Below are 18,863 nucleotides of genomic sequence, written 5' to 3'. Positions count from 1 at the left end.
AATCTTGTGTGCTTGATCTTGTACATTCTGATGTATGTAGCATGTCTACTAAGTCTATGGGAGGTGCATGCTATTTTGTCTCCTTTGTTGATGATCATTCTAGGAAAATTTGGGTTTATTTCCTTAAATCTAAGGATGAAGCCTTTGCTGCGTTTAAGAGATTTCATGCATTTGTGACCACCCAAACAGGTAGAAAGCTAAAATGCTTGCGTACGGACAATGGGGGGAGTTCACAAGTGCTGAATTTAACAAATTTTGTGAAAATTTGGTCATTAAGAGGGAGCTTACTGTGCCATACAGCCCCTCTTCTAATGGTGTGGCTGAAAGATTCAATAGGACATTTTGTGAGAGGGTGAGATGCATGCTGTCCACAGCTAATCTCTCTCATGGATTTTGGGGAGAAGCTTTGAAAACTGCAGTGCATATATGCAATCGATCCCCTCACATGTCTTTGAAAGGTGACATTCCTGAAGAGGTTTGGTCTGCCAAGCCTGCTTCATATGATCGCTTACGCATTTTTGGTTGCGAGGCTTTTGTGCATGTTAGACCTGAGTTGAGGAGTACACTAGATGCCAAGTCCATTAAAGGCCTTTTCATGGGATATGGTGAAGAAGGCGAAATGGGTTACAGGATTTGGTTACCTCAGCTAAAAAGGGTTGTACGCAGCCGGAATGTTGTTTTTAATGAGGCAAGGTTGCTTCAAAACAATTGTGCCTCAAAGCATGACCATAAAAGGGTCAAATTTCAGCATGACCAGCCACCTGTTGGACCTATTTTTGACCCTCAAGATGCACCATATATGGCTGAAAATGTAGATGATCCAGTTTTGTTTGAGCCAGATGATGTTGGGCAACAAATTGAGGCTCTTGAAGGGCATTTGCAGCCACGAAACAATGCTGAAAATGATGTACAGTAGCCCATTGTTGATGATTTTATCATGCCACCTGATGTAAACCCATTGCTGGATAATGTGGATCATTGGGTGAGGCGGTCTACTCGTCAAAGACGGCCTGTGAGCAGATATGATCCCTCTTTGTATTACATTATGTTGACAGATGAGGGAGAGCCTCTTATGTATAAAGAGGCAAAGACATGTGAGCAAAGCGACAAGTGGGAGCTTGCTATGCAGGAAGAGATTAAAGCTTTGCATGTCATACTTGGGATTTGGTGGAATTGCCCAAAGGAAGGAAGGCTATTTCTAACAAATGGGTGTATAAAATCAAGACAGTTGATGCAAAACCCAAGTATAAGGCAAGGCTAGTTGCAAAGGGATATGTTCAAACCAAGGGCACAGACTTTTAGGAAGTGTTCTCTCCTGTTGTGAAGATGGCCACTTTGCGTGTATTGTTTGCCATAGTGGCTGCTCTTGATTTGGAAATGGACCAAATGGATGTATGTACATACCGCTTTCTTGCATGGTGATGTGGAAGAAGAGCTTTACATGAAGCAACCCAAGGGTTTTGTTATTCCTGGCAAGGAACATATGGTATGTATGCTCAATAGAAGCTTGTATGGGTTGAAACAATCATGTAGACAGTGGTATAAGAAGTTTGATCGCTTCATGCTTAAACGTGGTTATAAAAGAAGCCATGCAGACCATTGTTTGTATAGTCTACGCCAAGGTAGGATCCGTACGTACGTACGTGGACGTACCGTACCGTACGGATTCGTACTGTTTTTTTGGGCCACAGTGCTGTGGGTAATATGTGGAAATAAACCCTATTGTGGCAGGAATTTTTGGTTTGCCCTTCTTTAGCCTTATCCCAACACCTAGTTTTGTAGACATTTCGACACAAATTGCATTTATAGAGTACACACGAGCGTCATTGCGGTGGTGAATATAGGAGGGCAAGCACGATCAGGAACTCGTATGAAAGCTTTGTCTTGGTTTATAGAATAGTGAACTAACATCCTTGGAGTGATACTTATGAATTTTTTATCAAGTATAGACCGTATTGTAGGTTTTTGGAATTAAAAAAAAAAACCTACGAATTTTACGTACCTAACAACTCTATCCATTCGGTACTACGTACAATACGTACCGTACCTTACCACCTTGTATACCAAACGTGATGAGGATGGCAACCCTATCATTCTTGTGCTCTATGTTGATGATATGTTGATAGCTGCAAAGAAAAGAAGCATTGTTGATGCTCTTAAAGGGCAACTGAAATCTGCATTTTCAATGAAAGACCATGGGGCAGCTGAACATATATTTGGAGTGCGTGTTACAAGGCAAAGAGACAAGCGCCTATTGTATTTGTCGCAAGAAAAGTACATTGAAAAGGTGCTGGACAGATTTAACATGGCTGAAGCAAAGCCTCTTGGTGTGCCATCACAACCATATGTCAAAATCTCCAAGGATGATTGTCCTAAGTCAAAGGAAGAAGCCAATGACATGCAAAGTGTGCCTTACGCTTCAACTGTGCTTCACTTATGTATGCTATGGCTGCTACTAGGCCTGACATAGCCCATACAGTGGGAGTTGTGAGCTGGTTTATGGCTAATCCAGGCAGGTTGCATTGAGATGCAGTGAAGTCCATTATGAGGTACTTGAAAGGGACTAAAAACAAATGCCTCTGCTATGGTAAAGGACCAATGGAGTTGAAGGGATTTTGTGACTCTGACATGGTTGGTGATGTGGATACACGGAAATCCACAAGTGGCTATGTGTTTACCCTTGCGGGAGGTGCTGTTTCATGGTGTTCTAGATTGCAAAAGATTGTTGCATTGTCTACGACAGAGGTATTTCAGCAACTGAGGCTTCCAAAGAAGCTATTTGGTTAGCACGCCTATGCAGTGAGTTTGGTTTGCCTGCCAAGGCACCTATGCTTGGTTGTGATAGCCAGAGTGCCATATGTCTGGCAAAGAATGCCATGTTTCATGCACGCACAAAGCATATTGATGTGCGGTATCACTTCCTACGAGAAGTGCTCGAGGATGGCCTTATTACATTGGTTAAGGTCCATACATCACAAAATCCAGCAGATGCTCTCACTAAGTGCTTATCCAAAGCACAACATCATCTATGCATAGAGATGGTGGGAGTCACGTAGCTTAAAGGCGCCATTTATGCTTTTAAGTGGGAGGTTGTTGGGTTAAAGGCATAAATGGTCCCCTTTAATGTATGTTTTAAAGGTTACTAACCTTTGGCCAAGTTCACATTGAGCTTCGCCACTAACTTTAAATTGGTCCTATACAGGGAATGTGAGTTTTTAACTCACTTACTTATTCCCCCCAGCTAACGAGTAGCGCTCCCTCTCTCTCCCTCTTCGTTCTGCTAGCGCTCCCCTTCTGCAAAAGAGTGCCTCCTCTGCAAGGTACACACCCTGCACTTCCTCGCGTGCTCTATCACTTGCACACACCGCCGCGGACTCATCAAAGTGGATGGGGCCTCCTCAGGTGGGTCCTGCTGAAGGGGGTCAAAACGGTTCCCAGTGGGAACCCAGTGGTGTTGAGCTACAGAAGGTCGGCCACCAGGGGGAGCAGTGGGGCGAGCCCGCCCCTGTCGACGGCGGCCAGGCACCTGCCGCCAACCGTTAACTGTCTGATCATTGGTCTGTCGAGGTATCAGCCTGTGCGTCCTGTGTATCTGGTTGCTTGGCATTAAACCAAGACACTTGGTTTTTAATTAATTATGTCCATTTATGGGGGACATCCCCTCACTTGTAAGGAGGAGAGTATAAACAGATCTCAAGAGACTGGAGTAAGATATGATGTCACAGGTGCCATTTCATGAAGGCCTTTAAATCATAGTTACATGGGACAGCAGGTTGGGGTCGGGAACGCGGACGGGAAGGGGACCGGGACGGCAAAAGTCAGGAAACAGGGACGGGGTCGGAACAACAAAAAAAAAGAGAGTTTTTTTGGCATTTTTTGACCTACACACATGCCGCACACATAGAGCATCACTTTGACCACAAATTTACATTAAATAAACCAAAGAACACAAGTCATATAGGCGAAAATGTGCTAATAAAACATCGATGGATACAAAATGAAAAGTGCATGCCACAAGGGCTCAAGAGTCAAAAAGCCTAAAGAACTTAGGACAAGACTCAAGGATAACAAAAAGTACAAAGGGCTATGTAGTAGGTAGAGTCGTAGACTCAAGAGTCTAGACTCGAGAGTGATCAATGATCATCAAACTCAAGAAGTGCTCGCCTCTGCTAAATCTCCATATTGTCGTCGTAGTCGAGGTTGTCAGCGACGTATGAGGTCTCGGGAGGCTCGCATTGAGGCTCGAAGTCCTCCTCTAGCTCCTCCAAAAGTGTATCGACCATAGATGGATTCTCTTGTGCCATCTCCCACTCAGTGAAGGGATCTGCTTTGTGTGTGACGCTCTTGGCAAGCATGCGCACACAAACACCAAATCATTGGCCCTCTCGACCCCAAGGCGATTCCTCTTCTTAGAGGCAATGTGGTTGTACACACTCCATAGTTGCTCCAAGCAACTAGTGGTACATGCTTGGCTAAGGACACGAACAGCTAAGGGTTGCAAATGTGGGCCATCTCCTCCATAGTCCTCCCACCACAAAACCGAGCCAATCTTGTTGCGATCAAGCTGTGCATCCACACATCCATAGGAGCCCTTCTTTTGCCTGTAGTTGAGTAGCTCGTGTCTAATCTGCGCCTAGTGTCATTGCTAGGCTCAAGGCGCTCCACTGTAAGCCGCCATCCTTTGCTCACCTCCTTGTCGGTCTCTTGACGCCTTTCCTGAAACTCAGGGTCAAGCACATAAGCTGCCGCACGAAGTGGAGAGTAATATCCATTCCACCTCGACTCACACAAGCCATGAATCTCCGCATACTGAACAGGGTCAGGCACAAGCTTCTCAAGTGCCTCTATCATCCGATCCATGGCTTCGTAGAGTCTAGACTTTGCCAATGCATGGCTGCAAGCCATCCACAACTCGAAGTAGGTGTAGAATAGGCTTGACCATGGCGTCAAGAGTCCTCACCTCCTCCCACCAAGCGGCGTCGTCGGCCCATTCTCGACATTTCAATCCTGTTTGTTGATGTAGACTCCGGCATGGCCTGGAACTCATCAGTGAGAAAGAGGCCCCTTAAGGTTGCGCCACATGTAGACAAGCAGCATAGCATAAGCCAATTGAATGGAAATCTTGTCTTTGAATATTTGAGCAGGGACAAGTTGCTCCTCTTTGAGAATTCATGGCGCACTTTTTGATGGTTGAGCACAAAGGAGACAATTGGAGAGGCGTTACCAATGGTGGGTGAAATCCATGACAAGTTCCCTATGTCCTTGAGGAGGTTATTGAGGCAATGCGCCATGCAAAATGTGACATGGATACTGGGATACATGCTCTCAATGATAGCCCCGGCTGCCCTATTTGACGCCTCTCCATTTGCAACCATACAAAGGACATTCTCTGGGCCGGTGATCTCTATGGTGCTTGTCCGTTTTGTTGCCGTTGATCCCTCCGCCACGGCGACACCGCGAGAGCAAAGGCAAGCCAACCTTGACGACATCTCTTAAACCTTTAAGACAAATGCATCTACACCGTCCTCTTCCGTTGCGCATCGCCAAAGCACCCTGATCGAAAATTGGAATCCTAAATTGAAGGAAGAGGTGGATAGGTCGGTTGCCCGATTCTTCTTCCACGACCACATTGCCTTCCATGCTTCGCGGTGACCCTTGGCATATGCACATTGCAATCTTCCATTTTGTATTCATTATGGGTTCTAACTTCTCGACTCTCGACTCTCCATACTAACACAACATGCTCTATTTTGTGTGGATAGGTCTCCATCTTTCGAACCATGGTTACGAAAATAGGGGAATATGGCTCCTCTTATGTGCCACCTTCATCGGAGAGGCTTCGCACCACCCTCCTTGACAAAGAGAAGCTTGCCATGGAGCAAGCGGCCCAAGCAACAATGTGGGAGACCAATGGCGTCTCTCTCCTTGTAGATGGATGGAGCGACACCCGCAAGCGGTCCATCCACGGAGTGGTGGCCTACTCTCGGGGAGAGATGTACTTTGTGGAGTCACATGATGCATCCGATAGTGGCAAGGCCGCGGAGATGCTTGCTGCGGAGTGGACAAGCACCATAGAGATCACCGGCCCGGAGAATGTCGTTTGTATGGTTGCAGATGGAGAGGCGTCAAATAGGGCAGCCGGGGCTATCATTGAGGGCATGTATCCCAGCATCCATGTCACATTTTATATGGCGCATTGCTTCAATAACCTCCTCAAGGACATAGGGAACTTGTCATGGATTTCACCCACCATTGGTAACGCCTCTCGAATTGTCTCCTTTGTGCTCAACCATCAAAAAGTGCGCCATGAATTCTCAAAGAGGAGCCACTTGTCCTTGCTCAAATATTCAGAGACAAGATTTGCATTCAATTGGCTTATGCTAGGCCGCTTGTCTACATGTGGCGGAGCCTTAAGGGGCCTCTTTCTCACTGATGAGTTCTAGGCCATGCCGGAGTCTACATGAGCAATAGGATTGAAATGCCGAGAATGGGCCGACGACGCCGCTTGGTGGGAGGAGGCGAAGACTCTTGACGCCATGGTCAAGCATATTCTACACCTACTTCGAGTTGTGGATGGCTTGCATCCATGCATTGGCAAAGTCTACGAAGCCATGGATCTGATGATAGAGGCACTTGAGAAGCTTGTGCCTGACCCTGTTCAGTATGCGGAGATTCATGGCTTGTGTGAGTCGAGGTGGAATGGATACTACTCTCCACTTCATGCGGCAGCTTATGTGCTTGACCCTTAGTTTCAGGGAAGGCGTCAAGAGATCGACAAGGAGGTGAGGAAAGGATGGCGGCTTGCATTGGAGCGCCTTGAGCCTAGCAGTGACACTAGGCGCAAGAGTAGAGACTAGCTACTCAACTACAGGCAAAAGAAAGGGTCCTATGGATGTGTAGGTGCACAGCTTGATCGCAACAAGATTGGCTCGGTTTTGTGGTGGGAGGACTATGGAGGAGATGGCCCACATTTGCAGTGCTCGGTTGTTCGTGTCCTTAGCCAAGTATGTAGCAACTAGCATTTGCAGTGCTTGGCTGTTCGTGTGCTTAGCCAAGCATGTACCACTAGTTGCTTGGAGCAACTATGGAGTGTGTACATCCACATTGCCTCTAAGAAGAGGAATCGCCTTGGGGTTGAGAGGGCCAATGATTTGGTGTTTGTGAGCTCTAAGTTGCGCATGCTTGCGAAGAGCGTCACACACAAGGCAGATCCCTTCAGTGAGTGGGAGATGGCACAAGAGAATCCATCTATGGCCGATACACTTTTGGAGGAGCTAGAGGAGGACTTCGAGGCTCAATGCGAGCTTGCCGAGGCCTCATACGTCACTGACGACCTCGACTATGACGACAATATGGAGATTCAGCAGAGGCGAGCACTTCTTGAGTTTGATGATCATTGATCACTCTCGAGTCTAGACTCTTGAGTCTACGACTCTACCTACTACATAGCCCTTTGTACTTTTTGTTATCCTTGAGGCTTGTCCTAAGTTCTTTAGTCTTTTTGACTCTTGAGCCCTTGTGGCATGCACTTTTCATTTTGTATCCATCGATGTTTTATTAGCACATTTCCGCCTATATGACTCGTGTTCTTTGGTCTATTTAGTGTAAATTTGTGGTGAAAGTGATGCTCTATGTGTGTGGCATGTGTGTAGGTCAAAAAATGCCAAAAAAACTCTCTTTTTTTTTGCCGTTCCGACCCTCGTCCCTGTTTCTTGACTTTTGCTGTCCCGTCCCCGTCCCCGTCCCCGTCCCCGACCCCAACTCGCCGTCCCATGTAACTATGAGACAGATACAAAGTGATAGCCCCAAGGGCCCGTATATACTGAAGTTGCCCGACCCAGCCCAAATAATTTTTTTCAAATCCATGAAACAAATAACTAAATAAATAGGCTAAAAATTGGGGCACATTCACATGAGATGCATAACTTCAACATGAACTCAGTTTCAATACCAAGGTAAAGTCTTGTTCCTCAAAGGGATGAGGCAATTCTGTTGCCGATGCCAACACTAGACGTTCAACAAATATTTGCTCTGGTAGTGTACTAATTTGAAAAGCTGAATTGGTTAACACCAGTAAGAATAGTAGGTGGTTGAAAAATCGCAGTTTGTTCTCCAAGAGGAATTGTTTATGTCATTCTGATCAGTGCACGTGTGTATAGCTAGTACTTCCATTTACTTGTCGATTTGGGCTTTTCCTATATTTTTTTTTTTTCCGAGAAAAAGATCCTTCTATTAGTTAATGAAAACTGCCCATAGGGCTACATCCACCTCTGCAGGAGAGGGCTACAACAAGCATGGTGGGGAGACTCTCCCAATGAAAAAACAGCATATATACAATGGGGCTAAATCAAGAGATGGGAGGAGGGAAGAGCCACACAGGTGGACAGTAGTGCCATCTGAGCACCCCTTGGACCATGGTGTAGAAAGGCCCAGGGCGCCAGAGTCGAAGGAAAGCCTCGCGGCGCTCCCGCATGCGGTCGGAGCTGCCCTGTAGTCCCTCAAGCTGTCCTCTGAGAGTATGGATCAGCTCTAGCCAAAAGTCACGAACAGTCTCTGCTGGTGGCACAGGGCGAGCCTCAAAGATGCGGAAACAGCGGGCCCGCTAGATGAACCAGAGAGCTAAGCCGTTGATGAGCTCCCAACACTCCCAACATTCCTCTCTCTCACTGCACCACTCCTGTGGAGTAAGATCTGTAGCAGGCTGGAGTGTAGGTCGCCCCCCGTGTATCACTATCATCCTGCTGGTGGAAGATAGCTCAAACTGAAGTGCCGGGCCCGTGAGGGTGGACCAAGCCGCTGCCCCCCAAGTGTACTGTCGAGCCGTGGAGAGGGCAGGCATTAGCCGAAGAACTCGTAGCCACACCTGCTGGGCCGAGGGATAGTCCCAAAGACAGTGACGTTGACTCTCCACCAACCGGTCACAGGCTGTACATGCGGCCGAGAGACTATGCACAAGCCAGCTCCCTACTGCTGTGGCTCTGTGTGCAACCAACCACTGGAACAGAGTGACGCGCCTCGGCTGTCTGGAGTCCCACAGCCTCTGCCAAAAAGCTGCCAAGAACTCGACTGTGAGGCCCTCCTCCTGCCAATGACGTGTTGCAGCGGGGCGGGCCTCTCTCTGTGCTGCAAGTATATGATGTCCAAGCCGAACAGTGTATTGAAAGAAAGGGACTCCTGGGTGGTCTGCAGAAGAGAAGGGGTCCCTCCATAGCCACTCACCAGGATCCCACTGTACTCGTGCCAATGGACAGTACTCCCAAGCCCGTAGCCTCCAGTGTCCTGTCTCAAGAGCTGCTGGGTCAAGGTCTATGACGCAAGTCCTCCCACAGATGCCCACAACTCGGATCCTCTGGAAACAGCACTCTGCTACCTGCGGGGCCTCTACTGCAACTCGCTGTAATCGTCCCCCACCCTGAGGCTCGAAGAACAGGGCTGGGACAGTCTTTGAGCAAGCCCTGACTGAAATGAGAACCTCCAGTCGTGTGAAGGATCCCATCCACCGGGGTGCTACTGGCTCGAGAGGCGTGAGCCACTCAGCTGAAACTTACTCTGAGATGTCGTGACACATGCTCTGAACCCCTCTCATGCCCTGTAGCTGGACAGCCTGCACCTCCTCTGACAAACCTGTGAACTCTAGTCAGTCACCTAGAGAGCGCGCTGGACCTGCTGCCATGGGACCCCAAGAAACATGAGGCCTACTCCCAACCAAGTGGCCTCTCTGAGTGCTAACCATGGGGTTCCAGACGAGGGGCTGCCGTAGGCGCTCCTCCGTGCACGTCGGCTGTCTCTGCTCTAGGCCACGCCGTAAGAGCTCCCAAGAACGAAGCAAACTCAGAGCGAATCGGTCCTCCAGTCTCCTGCTCAAACCAACTTGGCGCAACTCTGTAAAGATCCATCTGGTCGAAGGTTGCCAAGGGCCCCCTGATTGAGGCACCCTGGCACGAAGCCTCTGCAGCAAGAACTCCTTCCAGGGCTCCTCGCCTGGAAGAAGTCCCCTGACGACGAACTTCCCAAGAAGGGCTCTGCTCTGCTGTGCTGGATCAATGATCCCAAGCCCTCCCTGAGAACAAGGAAGTGTGATGATTGACCAAGCCACCTTGGCTCGGTCAATCTGAGTGTCGCGACCTGACCAAAGGAAGTTCCTGATCAGCCTCTCTACCTGGATGATACAAGAACTCGAGAAGATCTAGCAAGAAGTGATGTACCACATAGTCGCCAACAACACCTGGTTGGCAACTACTACTCTACCAGCCAGCGAAAGTCGTGCTGAGCTCGCTGCTCCAATGTAACAGCTTTCTCCTGATGGACAGGAGAAGAGGAGTAATCTGCTGCTCTGGGGACAAATCCAAACCAACCTGACAACCCAAGTACCGAACTGCAGTCCCTGGAGGAATCCACCTGAAACCCTCTCCTGGCATCCAATCTGGCACAGGAGCACTGCCAACCGAGAAAGCCACTGTCTTTCTCCAGTTGATCAGTGCGCCCGATGCACAGCAGAAAGTCTCCAAAGCCTGCCCATATCTGTGTAAATTGGCCTCCTGGCCCTCTAAGTACAAGGCTGAGTCGTCGGCAAACTCAGCGTCCAGAAGCTCATCTCCCTGTATAGGGAGTGCTAAGCCCGTCAAACCAACCTGCTGTGACACCAAAAATCTGCTCATCGCCTCCGCATAGAACAGAAAGAGAAAGGGGGCAAGAGGACAACCCTGTCTGACCGATTGTGTGAGCATGAAGCGCTCACCTCTACCTCCTGCCAAAAGCACCTGACTGTGAGGCTGTCTGTACAAAGCTGACACCCCTCTGATCCAAGCATCTGAGAAGCCCATCCTGCGAAGCGTGCCCTCTAGAAAGTCCCAGTCAACTCTGTCGTATGCCTTCTCAAAATCGAGAAGAAGAATCACAAGGTCCTCCCCACGGAGACGTGCCAGGGCAGAAGCCTCCCAGAAAGTGAAGATGTTGTCAAGGATACTGCGTTCCTTGACAAAACCTGTCTGAGTCCCATGTATAAGGCTCTCCAAAAGTGGCTGAATCCTCAAACTCAGAGCCTTGGCAAGAATTTTGTAGGTTGAGTTGAGGATGGTGATGGGATGCCACTGTCGAATCTCATCCAAGGAGCCACTCTCCTTTGGGATGAGGTAAATCAGACCCTCACTCATGCTATCCGGCATCACTCCTGTGTGTAGAATGTACTGAAAGGCACTACACAGATCTGGGCCAAGCAGGTCCCAGTACTCCAAGAAAAAGCTGGGAGTCAGCCCATCCTCACCTGGACAGCTACCACGCGGGAGGGCCCTAAGAGCCGTGTGCAGCTCCTCAAGCTGAAGAGGTATCTCTAGCCTTTGGCGCATCTCCTCAGTCACAAGACAAGGCATCTGCGCCCAAACCTGCTCCCTGCATGCATCTTGTCTCTCTGACTGGGGCTCAACCGACAATAGCTCACGGTAAAAGTCAGTAGCAACTGCACGCATATCCTCAGGCTCACAAACAACTGACCCATCGGGTCTCCTCAGCTGATTGACCTATGCATGCGAGTGCCGAGGTCCCACTGCCTCAAAAAAGGCACCTGTCACTCTGTCACCCACCTGAGTCCATTGAGATGCCTGTCGGTGAAAGGCAAACTCATGGCACCTCTCCTCTGTGCAAGCAAGCTCCTGTCGAGCCTGCTGTAACTGCTCCTCCAACCAGGGACTGTCTGGATGCTACTCTTGCATCCTCTGTAGTGAAGCAATGCCGCGTCTGAGACGCTGCTCCTCCTCTCTCGCTGCAGCCCGTCGAGCCAGAGACTCCTGGAGAAAAAAGTGGCTAAGTTGAGCTAGGCCTAAGGCCACTCTGTCTGCAGGTAGAGCCTGGCTGTCCATGCCCTCTGTCCAGAGAGCCTCTACCCTCTCTCTGAGTGCTGAGTCCAACAAGACCCGCTTTGGGATGCGAAGCATCGTGCTCCCACTCCTCTGTCTGTCTGCCACTGTGAGGATCATTGGTGCATGGTCCGAGAAGGATGTCCCTGCCAGGATGCCCACTGATCCCCCCAAGTCACTGAAGTGGTCACTAGTGTAGAAGCGATCTATCCGCGATAGATTCACTCCTCCCACTCTGCGGTCTGATCTAGAGAAGGCAAGACTCTTTGGAGGCCTCACAAAGCCAGAATGCTGCCTGTATCCGAGACCCTCAGAGTCATACACAACCTCTCCCAAGTTGCTAACTCGACTCCATGCACAGTAGCATGGCTGCCTCCGATCCTGTCACAAGGGTCCTCCAACATGTTGAAGTCCCCTCCTACACACCAATGGTCAACCTGTGGCAAAGACTCAACAATCTGTGACCAAAACTCTGCACGAGCACTGGCCACATTGGGCGCATAGATGTTCAGGAAGCCCACAAGGCCACCCTGAACCTGCAAAGTAATCCATTGAGCCCTGCCTGGCACAATAATCCCTTTGCCCACAATGGCCTGCTGCAATGAGTCCGCAATAGTGATACATACCCCACCCTGGATGCCTCTAGGTCCAAAAGCAGCTGACCAAAAGGTATCATAACGTCCACGCAAAGTCTGACCACATCGCCGAATGCGGCTCTCAGACAAATGGTGCTCCTGAAGCATAAGGAGATCAATCTCTCCTCCCACAAGGCAACGCTGAAGCTCCTGAAGCAATCGGCCCCGCTGTCGCTGAAACTGGGGCCCACCTAATCCCTTCACGTTCCACGAGACGATCCTCATGGGGAGCGAGAGAGAACAGATGCTGCCGCAACAGCAAGACGGGCTATCTTCGAGCTATCTTCGAGGCAGGCTTGGATGGGGAGTAATCCGCATCCGAGCGTCCTCTAGATAGGCGAGCCTGTAGTGAGTGCCTGGCCCAAGCCCAAGCAGAGCGAGCCGTGCGTAAAGCAGCCTCCTCTGACCAGGAGTCCTCATGAATGTATACATAGCAAGGCAAACATTGCGTATCAGCAAAAAAGTACACCACAATGTGCCTACATCCTGCTGAGTCTGGAGGTGTCACCGCAAACTTGGCCAGTGGCCACAAAGTCTGCAGCAAATCTGTAACTCCAAGTTCTCCCATGTGGTGAGAGAACTCGAGAACCTGTGTATGCAACCATCCCACCACTAAGTCGAGGGACCACTTTGTCTCGATCCTACCATAGAGGGGAAAGGAGAAACCAACTGCTGAGTCCAGGGCCTCCATCCCCCTAGCGGCGAGAAACAGAGCGTGGACCCTGAAGCAGACTGCCTCGTGGTCTGCTGCGGAATCGCCGAGAAAGCGAGTGAATCCGTAATCGAAGAAATCCCAGCGGCGTCGGAGGTCAATGCTCGTCAGACCACGAGGGATAGCTGCAAGGGAAGATGTCTGAATCTGCAGAGGGGGCTGCAAGAATGGCTGACCCTCTCTCGCTAGGCGACTCGTGGCAAAGGCGCTGCCAAGAGATCTCCTAGCCGCCTGCGAGGGACCAGTCTCCTGAGTCGACGGTGGTACTGAAGCAGGAGGAGGGGGAGAAGGAGCAGGGGGGGCGGAGGAGAAGAGAAGCGGGGTGGGGCGATAGAGACAGGGGGGCAAGGTGGGGAGTGGGCGGGAGCAGAGGGCGGGGGAGGGGATGAGGAGGAAGAGGGCAAATCTGGAGGTGGGGTGGCTGGCGAGGGTGAAGCGGAAGTGGAGGCTGGCATAGGGGACTCCTCCTGCTCAAGTGGACCAAAGCGGTTCCTCGTGGGAACCCACTGCTGCTGAGTAGGCACCTGAGGGCCACTCTGAGTGCCAGGCTGTCGCTGTGGCCCCTGGCGTCGACGGCCACGGGCCTGCTGCCACCCCTCCTCCGCTGGAGCCCCAGGCTCGGAGGGTGGCTCAGAATCTGTGCGCTGTGCCGCTGTCTGTGGCTGCGGCCCAGCCTTGGTAGGCTGGGGTTGAGGCTGAGGTGCAGGTCGAGGCCTCCTCCGTGGACAGGCCTTCGCTAGGTGGCCCATCTTTCTGCAAATGAAGCACTGGTTCTGGAGACCCGAGTACTCCACACTCTGTCTAAACCAACCCCAACTCACCCGAGGCAGAAGGATGACCTTCGGGAGCTTGTGGGTATCTCTGACCAAAACTCGAACTGAAGGGATGCCAGCCGCCTTGGCAGCTACTGATGCTGCCGTACGAGGTGTCTCCAGGACAGTCCCGATGGCGGAGCCAATCCTGGAGAGAAGTGGAAGGTACTCCCTCAGTAAACCCGGAAAGCAGACTGAGATGGGGATGTCTGCCTCCTCTACTAGCACATCCGAAGTCAGGTCGAAACCATGTCGCCACTGTCGAAAGTAGGCGCGTGATGCTCGGATGGCCAGTGGACTCATAGCTATGACCTTGGAGGCCATCTCGGAAGTCTCGAACTCGATCTGGTAGTACCCCCGTCCGAGGATCTGGACATCCAAAATCTTGCCCACCTCTGCGAGAAGGCGGGCTTGGAGAAGGTCTCGCAGCTCTCCTCTGCTAGGACGGGTGCCGAGAACCTTGCACATGACAGAAGTCGCCTGCAAGCGCTCTACCTCTGCGGCAAGGCTCGCTTGCTCTGTCGGCGAAAGAGCAAGTCGAATGGTGGGCTCAGCGGGGTCGGGCGAGGGGGCTTCAGGCGAGTCCCTCTGTGGCGGAGCTGGAGCCTCCATCTGTGTCTACTACTGAGTCGAAGAAGCGGACGGTGAAGAAAAACTGCAACCGAGTACGCCGAACACTTGTCCGAAGAAAAAATGTTGCAGAGCCAGGTGCAGAAAACCTTCGGGGACAAAGAGGAACGGGGGGGGGGGGGATGGAGGGAAGGATAAAGAGGCGAGCGAGGGTACAAAGGCTGCGGGGGGGGGGGGGGGGGGAGGGAGAAAACAGCCAGGGAATGGGGGGGGGGGGGGGGGGGGGGGGCGGGCTAGGGGGCAGCTAGGGGTGAGGGTGGCGGGCAGCAGGGGGCAGAGGTGGCGGGCTGGGCTGGGTGAGGGAGACAGCGTGAGGGCGAGAGGGGGCAGGGGGAGGCAGCGCGAGGGCGAGGGGGAGCAGCGTGGGGGGGGGGTGAGGGGCAGCGAAGGCGCAAGGGGGGGGGAGCGTGCAGCAGCAGCGAGCTTTTGTGAATCTATCTTGGATCCCTCATCGCAGTTCTTGCTTGCTCGAAGTCTGCACTCCCCATGTTCTTTGAGATCTAGGGCGAGGGTTGCCTACACCGCTTTTCCTATATTTTGAATAAACTATATTGGTTACAGACAGAGCGATGCGACCAACCTATTTCAAATTTGCTAGCCGTTTGGCGTCCGAATTCTCGTCGAGTTTATGGGCTGAAAGTGTTTCTATAGTTGGGTATGGTCCGGCTTACTAGAGGGGCCCGTCCATGTACTGGCTCCTCTACCTTAGAATCTAGATACAGTTCAATTGTTAGTGCATTAGAAGTGTCATTGTTGTGACACTTAATTTTCCTTTAAAGTTCAGTCAAGAGCTGAAGGTTTTCAACTGTATGTACAGGCTCAATGTGTTTCCTCAAACTTCACTTGTTGCTTTTGCATTTGCATATCTTTTGTAAAGCTTTGAGATAATAAATATGTGATCAAACTTGTGGATCCACATAATCTTTATACAAATTGCAAAGTACTTGGGCCACAAAATCATGCTTTTCTACAGGGTGGTAACCTTTCAATTGTTGGCATGCTGTGTGTATAGGTTTCCTCTAAGCTTTCGTGCCTTTGAGCAACTGCTTGATTTAGTGCAAATTTGAGTTATTTGATTAACTTTGGACAGAAAGAGGCTGCAAAGCATACCCTGAAAAGGAAAAAACCCTCGGGTCGGCAGCGACAGCGAAGGCGCACAAAAAAGAAGGTTGAAAGCTAAGGCTACTTTCTTGATCACATGCTTGGTATCTTTTCTCTTGTTTGATACTTGTGGGTGTCAGGCAAAAAAGAGTGGAAATGGCTAGCGAGACAGAGGGGCGTACAGATGTGCTTTGAAGGTACTTGTGCCTGCTGGACGACCAGTCATCTGAATGGAAAAAGGTATGACCAATTTGCGAGCAGTCTCACGAAAATGAACTGGACTTCTGGCTTGCTGTGCAAAGTTGTCAAAATATCTGGGGTGTGGAGGTATTTTGTTAGAGGTGTTTCCGCATTCTTTGCAGGAAGGCAATTTGTTGTTTTGAAGTTTCAAGGATTCATGAGCTTGAGGTTCTGGCTGTGTATTGATGTTTGAGGAGCCTTCATTTCGGTCTGTGATGTATGTTTATGTCATATCTTACATTGTTGTCTTCACTACTGATATGAGGAATATGCTTAGGACTTCATTAATCAGGTGCAAAGGTGAAAAGGTTTTGCACATTCATTGCATTATTGGCCCACATAAAGCATTAGTAAAGCATTGGACTCTTGGGATCGATTTCAGACCGTTGGATGAAGCTTGCCGATTAGTGCCACATGGCAAGTTAATGATGGCAAGCTTTTTTTCTTCTTAATTCTAAGGGAGTCGCTAACTAAGCATTGTCTTTTTGTATATGTAGGCCACTCTGAGAGATAAAAGTTATTTGCTTTCCCATTTCTATAACGAGGGGCATTGAGTAGTGCGTCATACACACTCTTTCTCAACCTCTTATGTAGGCCATTGTGGCTTTTCACCGTGTTTAATCAGGGGCTAGAATGGGATGTATGAACGGTATTTGCAACGGACTTTCTCAGTAGCAAAATAAATGCAGAATACAGATCATGCTGAGCAGTCCCAAGGGAGCTCAAGATATTTGCAGCAATCGGGTCAAGGTTAATTTTTGAGAATACGTTTGACTTGGGCTAGGTGCTTAGCTAATACAAATTTGGGTTTATAGACAAACAAAATGTTTTGTAGGCTGCTCAATTTCTCTATCATAGTCACAAGGAATTTTCTTTTCGGGGCCTTTCAAAATGGAAACTCCGTTTCCAACGTCACCTGTTTCTCGTTGAATTTTTGAAAGTCACTTACAAAATCTAACTACAAGAGGCCGTTTTTAATCCGTTCCATTGCAAAGAGCAAGCTGTTTTCGTCTTAGCCGGCCTTGCCAATCTTGTTTCTATTTCCTGTTCAGTGTGACTAAGATCTCTGTTGGAGATCTAAAAACTGCTAAACTTTATAATATAACTATAAGAAACCATTCTAAATCTATTTCATTGCAAAAAGCAATCCAATTTTGTATTAGATGGCCATGTTGATCTCTTTTCCGCTTCTTGTTCCAGGTGTCTATGGTTCGGTGTGTTATTTGATGCTGTTAACAACTCTTAGAAATTGTAAACCAACCACATTGCATTCTAAGACAAGTTTGAATGCCATGTTATTTATTTCCTCGTATTTCTTTCTTATCTATATGTACGTCATATAGCCGGTGATCATTGGATATGGGTATGGTAATGTTTTCTATATTTGGGTGTGACTGGTGTTTCTTCTTGGGATTGCAATCAATGGGCTATTTGCATTTAATTGTTTCCTCTTGTTGCATGGAAAGGGATTTTTTGTTAAAAGAAAGCAACCTTTGGTTTTGGATTGTCTCTAGCTTTTGATGTTTTCATTATGGTACTGTTGTGCGGTGTGGTAGAGGTCACCATCTACAAATATAAAATGTTCTGGTGTAAACCCGGGGGAGATGAGCAATTTTCTTTTAAAGCGAGTTTTGGTTCAGAGAAAGCAACCTTTGGTTTTGGATTGTCTCTTAACTTTTGGTGTTTTCATTATGATCTTGTTGTGCGGTGTCATAGAGGCCATCATTTACTAGTATCTTATTTTCTAGTGTCCCTAGAGCAATTTGCTTTGATTATCAGTTTGAAAACCATTCGATAATCAACTTAAGACAATGACAAGTTGGAGATTTAAGCCATTTCGAGGAGAAGTAGGCAAAGATGCGGATCAGTTTCTGCAAAAAGTTCAACTTGTTGCACATCAAAGCAATCAAAATGAAGATGCTTACAATGGATGGTGAGCTTGCTCGTGGAAGACGTACAAGAGATTGGCAAAAAGGGGAGATGACAGATACAAAGATTTGTAGATAGTTATGCTCGACGAATTTCGATCGGTCGACATTCTTTAAAATTTATGGAAAGAGGTATGTAAGATCAAGTAAAAAGAAAGTAAAGGTATGGAACAATATATTAGAAGGTTTTTTGCTTGGCGGTGAAGGTTTAAGCAACGTTTGGGCAAGAATCAAGCTCCAAACTCCTTCGAGAAGGACGTGTTCATTTTGTAATGCATGAGTTGAAGAACGTTGTTTTTAATGGGATGCAAAAGAAGCGTGTATTTTATCAACGAAAGAAGGTAAGATCTTGTAAGGAGCAAAAGGGAAGTGCATGCATATGCTTGATAAGAGCATGTTACACATGGTCATGAAGTGCAACCTCTTTTACATGACATGCGTGAAGAGAGAGAGAGAGAGAGAGAGAGAGAGAGAGAGAGAGAGAGAGAGAGAGAGAATGGAGAGGTTTTGAGAGGACTTCAGCTAGCTATATGATATGATGGTTTTTATTAAGAAGTGCAAAGGTTATCTGAACAAGTTGGTAATTTGAATTTTATAATGCAAGCTTTTCAACAACAAGTTTGATGAGTGTAAGGAGGATATCGAAATAGGAATTACATGGAGCATCTTCAACATTATAATTGTGGGGAGAGGAGTCTTATATGTGCTAAATGTTCTTTTTTGCAACAAGAGTGGAATCTATGCATTGAATCTAAGAGAAAGTCATAATCTAGAAAAAAACCATGGAGGTGGAGGTGAAGCTCGGTTGTAGCAAGGATATTCTTTTTTAGGAGTCTTGGGAGTCGCTCAAGAAGGTGAAGAAGATATAGAAGTGAACATCATGGCTAACAAGAGGAGGGCAAGAGCTCAAAGATGGGAGGTAGATGGTAGGAAGAGCTAAGGGGACAAAGAGG

General features: G+C 48.7%; 1 protein-coding gene across 4 annotated transcripts in view; it reads left to right on the top strand.

The window, feature by feature from the left end:
- The window catches only part of LOC147425121 (uncharacterized), a 76,252-nt gene extending 58,878 nt beyond the window's left edge, over nucleotides 1–17,374 (top strand). The window contains exons 5-7 of one of the 4 annotated variants that reach the window (XR_015186454.1): nucleotides 15,732–15,809; nucleotides 15,883–15,982; nucleotides 17,183–17,374. Coding sequence is in view for 1 of the 4 variants with exons in the window: in XM_086500419.1 (XP_086356545.1) it covers nucleotides 15,732–15,809; nucleotides 15,883–15,906 (102 nt within the window). In the remaining 3 variants the exon portion in view is untranslated. Of the gene's footprint in view, nucleotides 1–15,731; nucleotides 15,810–15,882; nucleotides 16,231–16,259; nucleotides 16,469–16,607; nucleotides 16,898–17,182 lie in introns of those variants that run through there. The other 3 variants (XR_015186456.1, XR_015186455.1, XM_086500419.1) reach the window with 3 other exon arrangements.
- Nucleotides 17,375–18,863: the final 1,489 nt, after the last annotated feature.

This window comes from Adiantum capillus-veneris, chromosome 25, assembly GCF_014529385.1.
Source record: "Adiantum capillus-veneris isolate H3 chromosome 25, ASM1452938v2, whole genome shotgun sequence".
NCBI classification, from domain to species: Eukaryota; Viridiplantae; Streptophyta; class Polypodiopsida; order Polypodiales; family Pteridaceae; genus Adiantum; species Adiantum capillus-veneris.
This window is presented reverse-complemented; position numbering and strand designations above follow the sequence as displayed.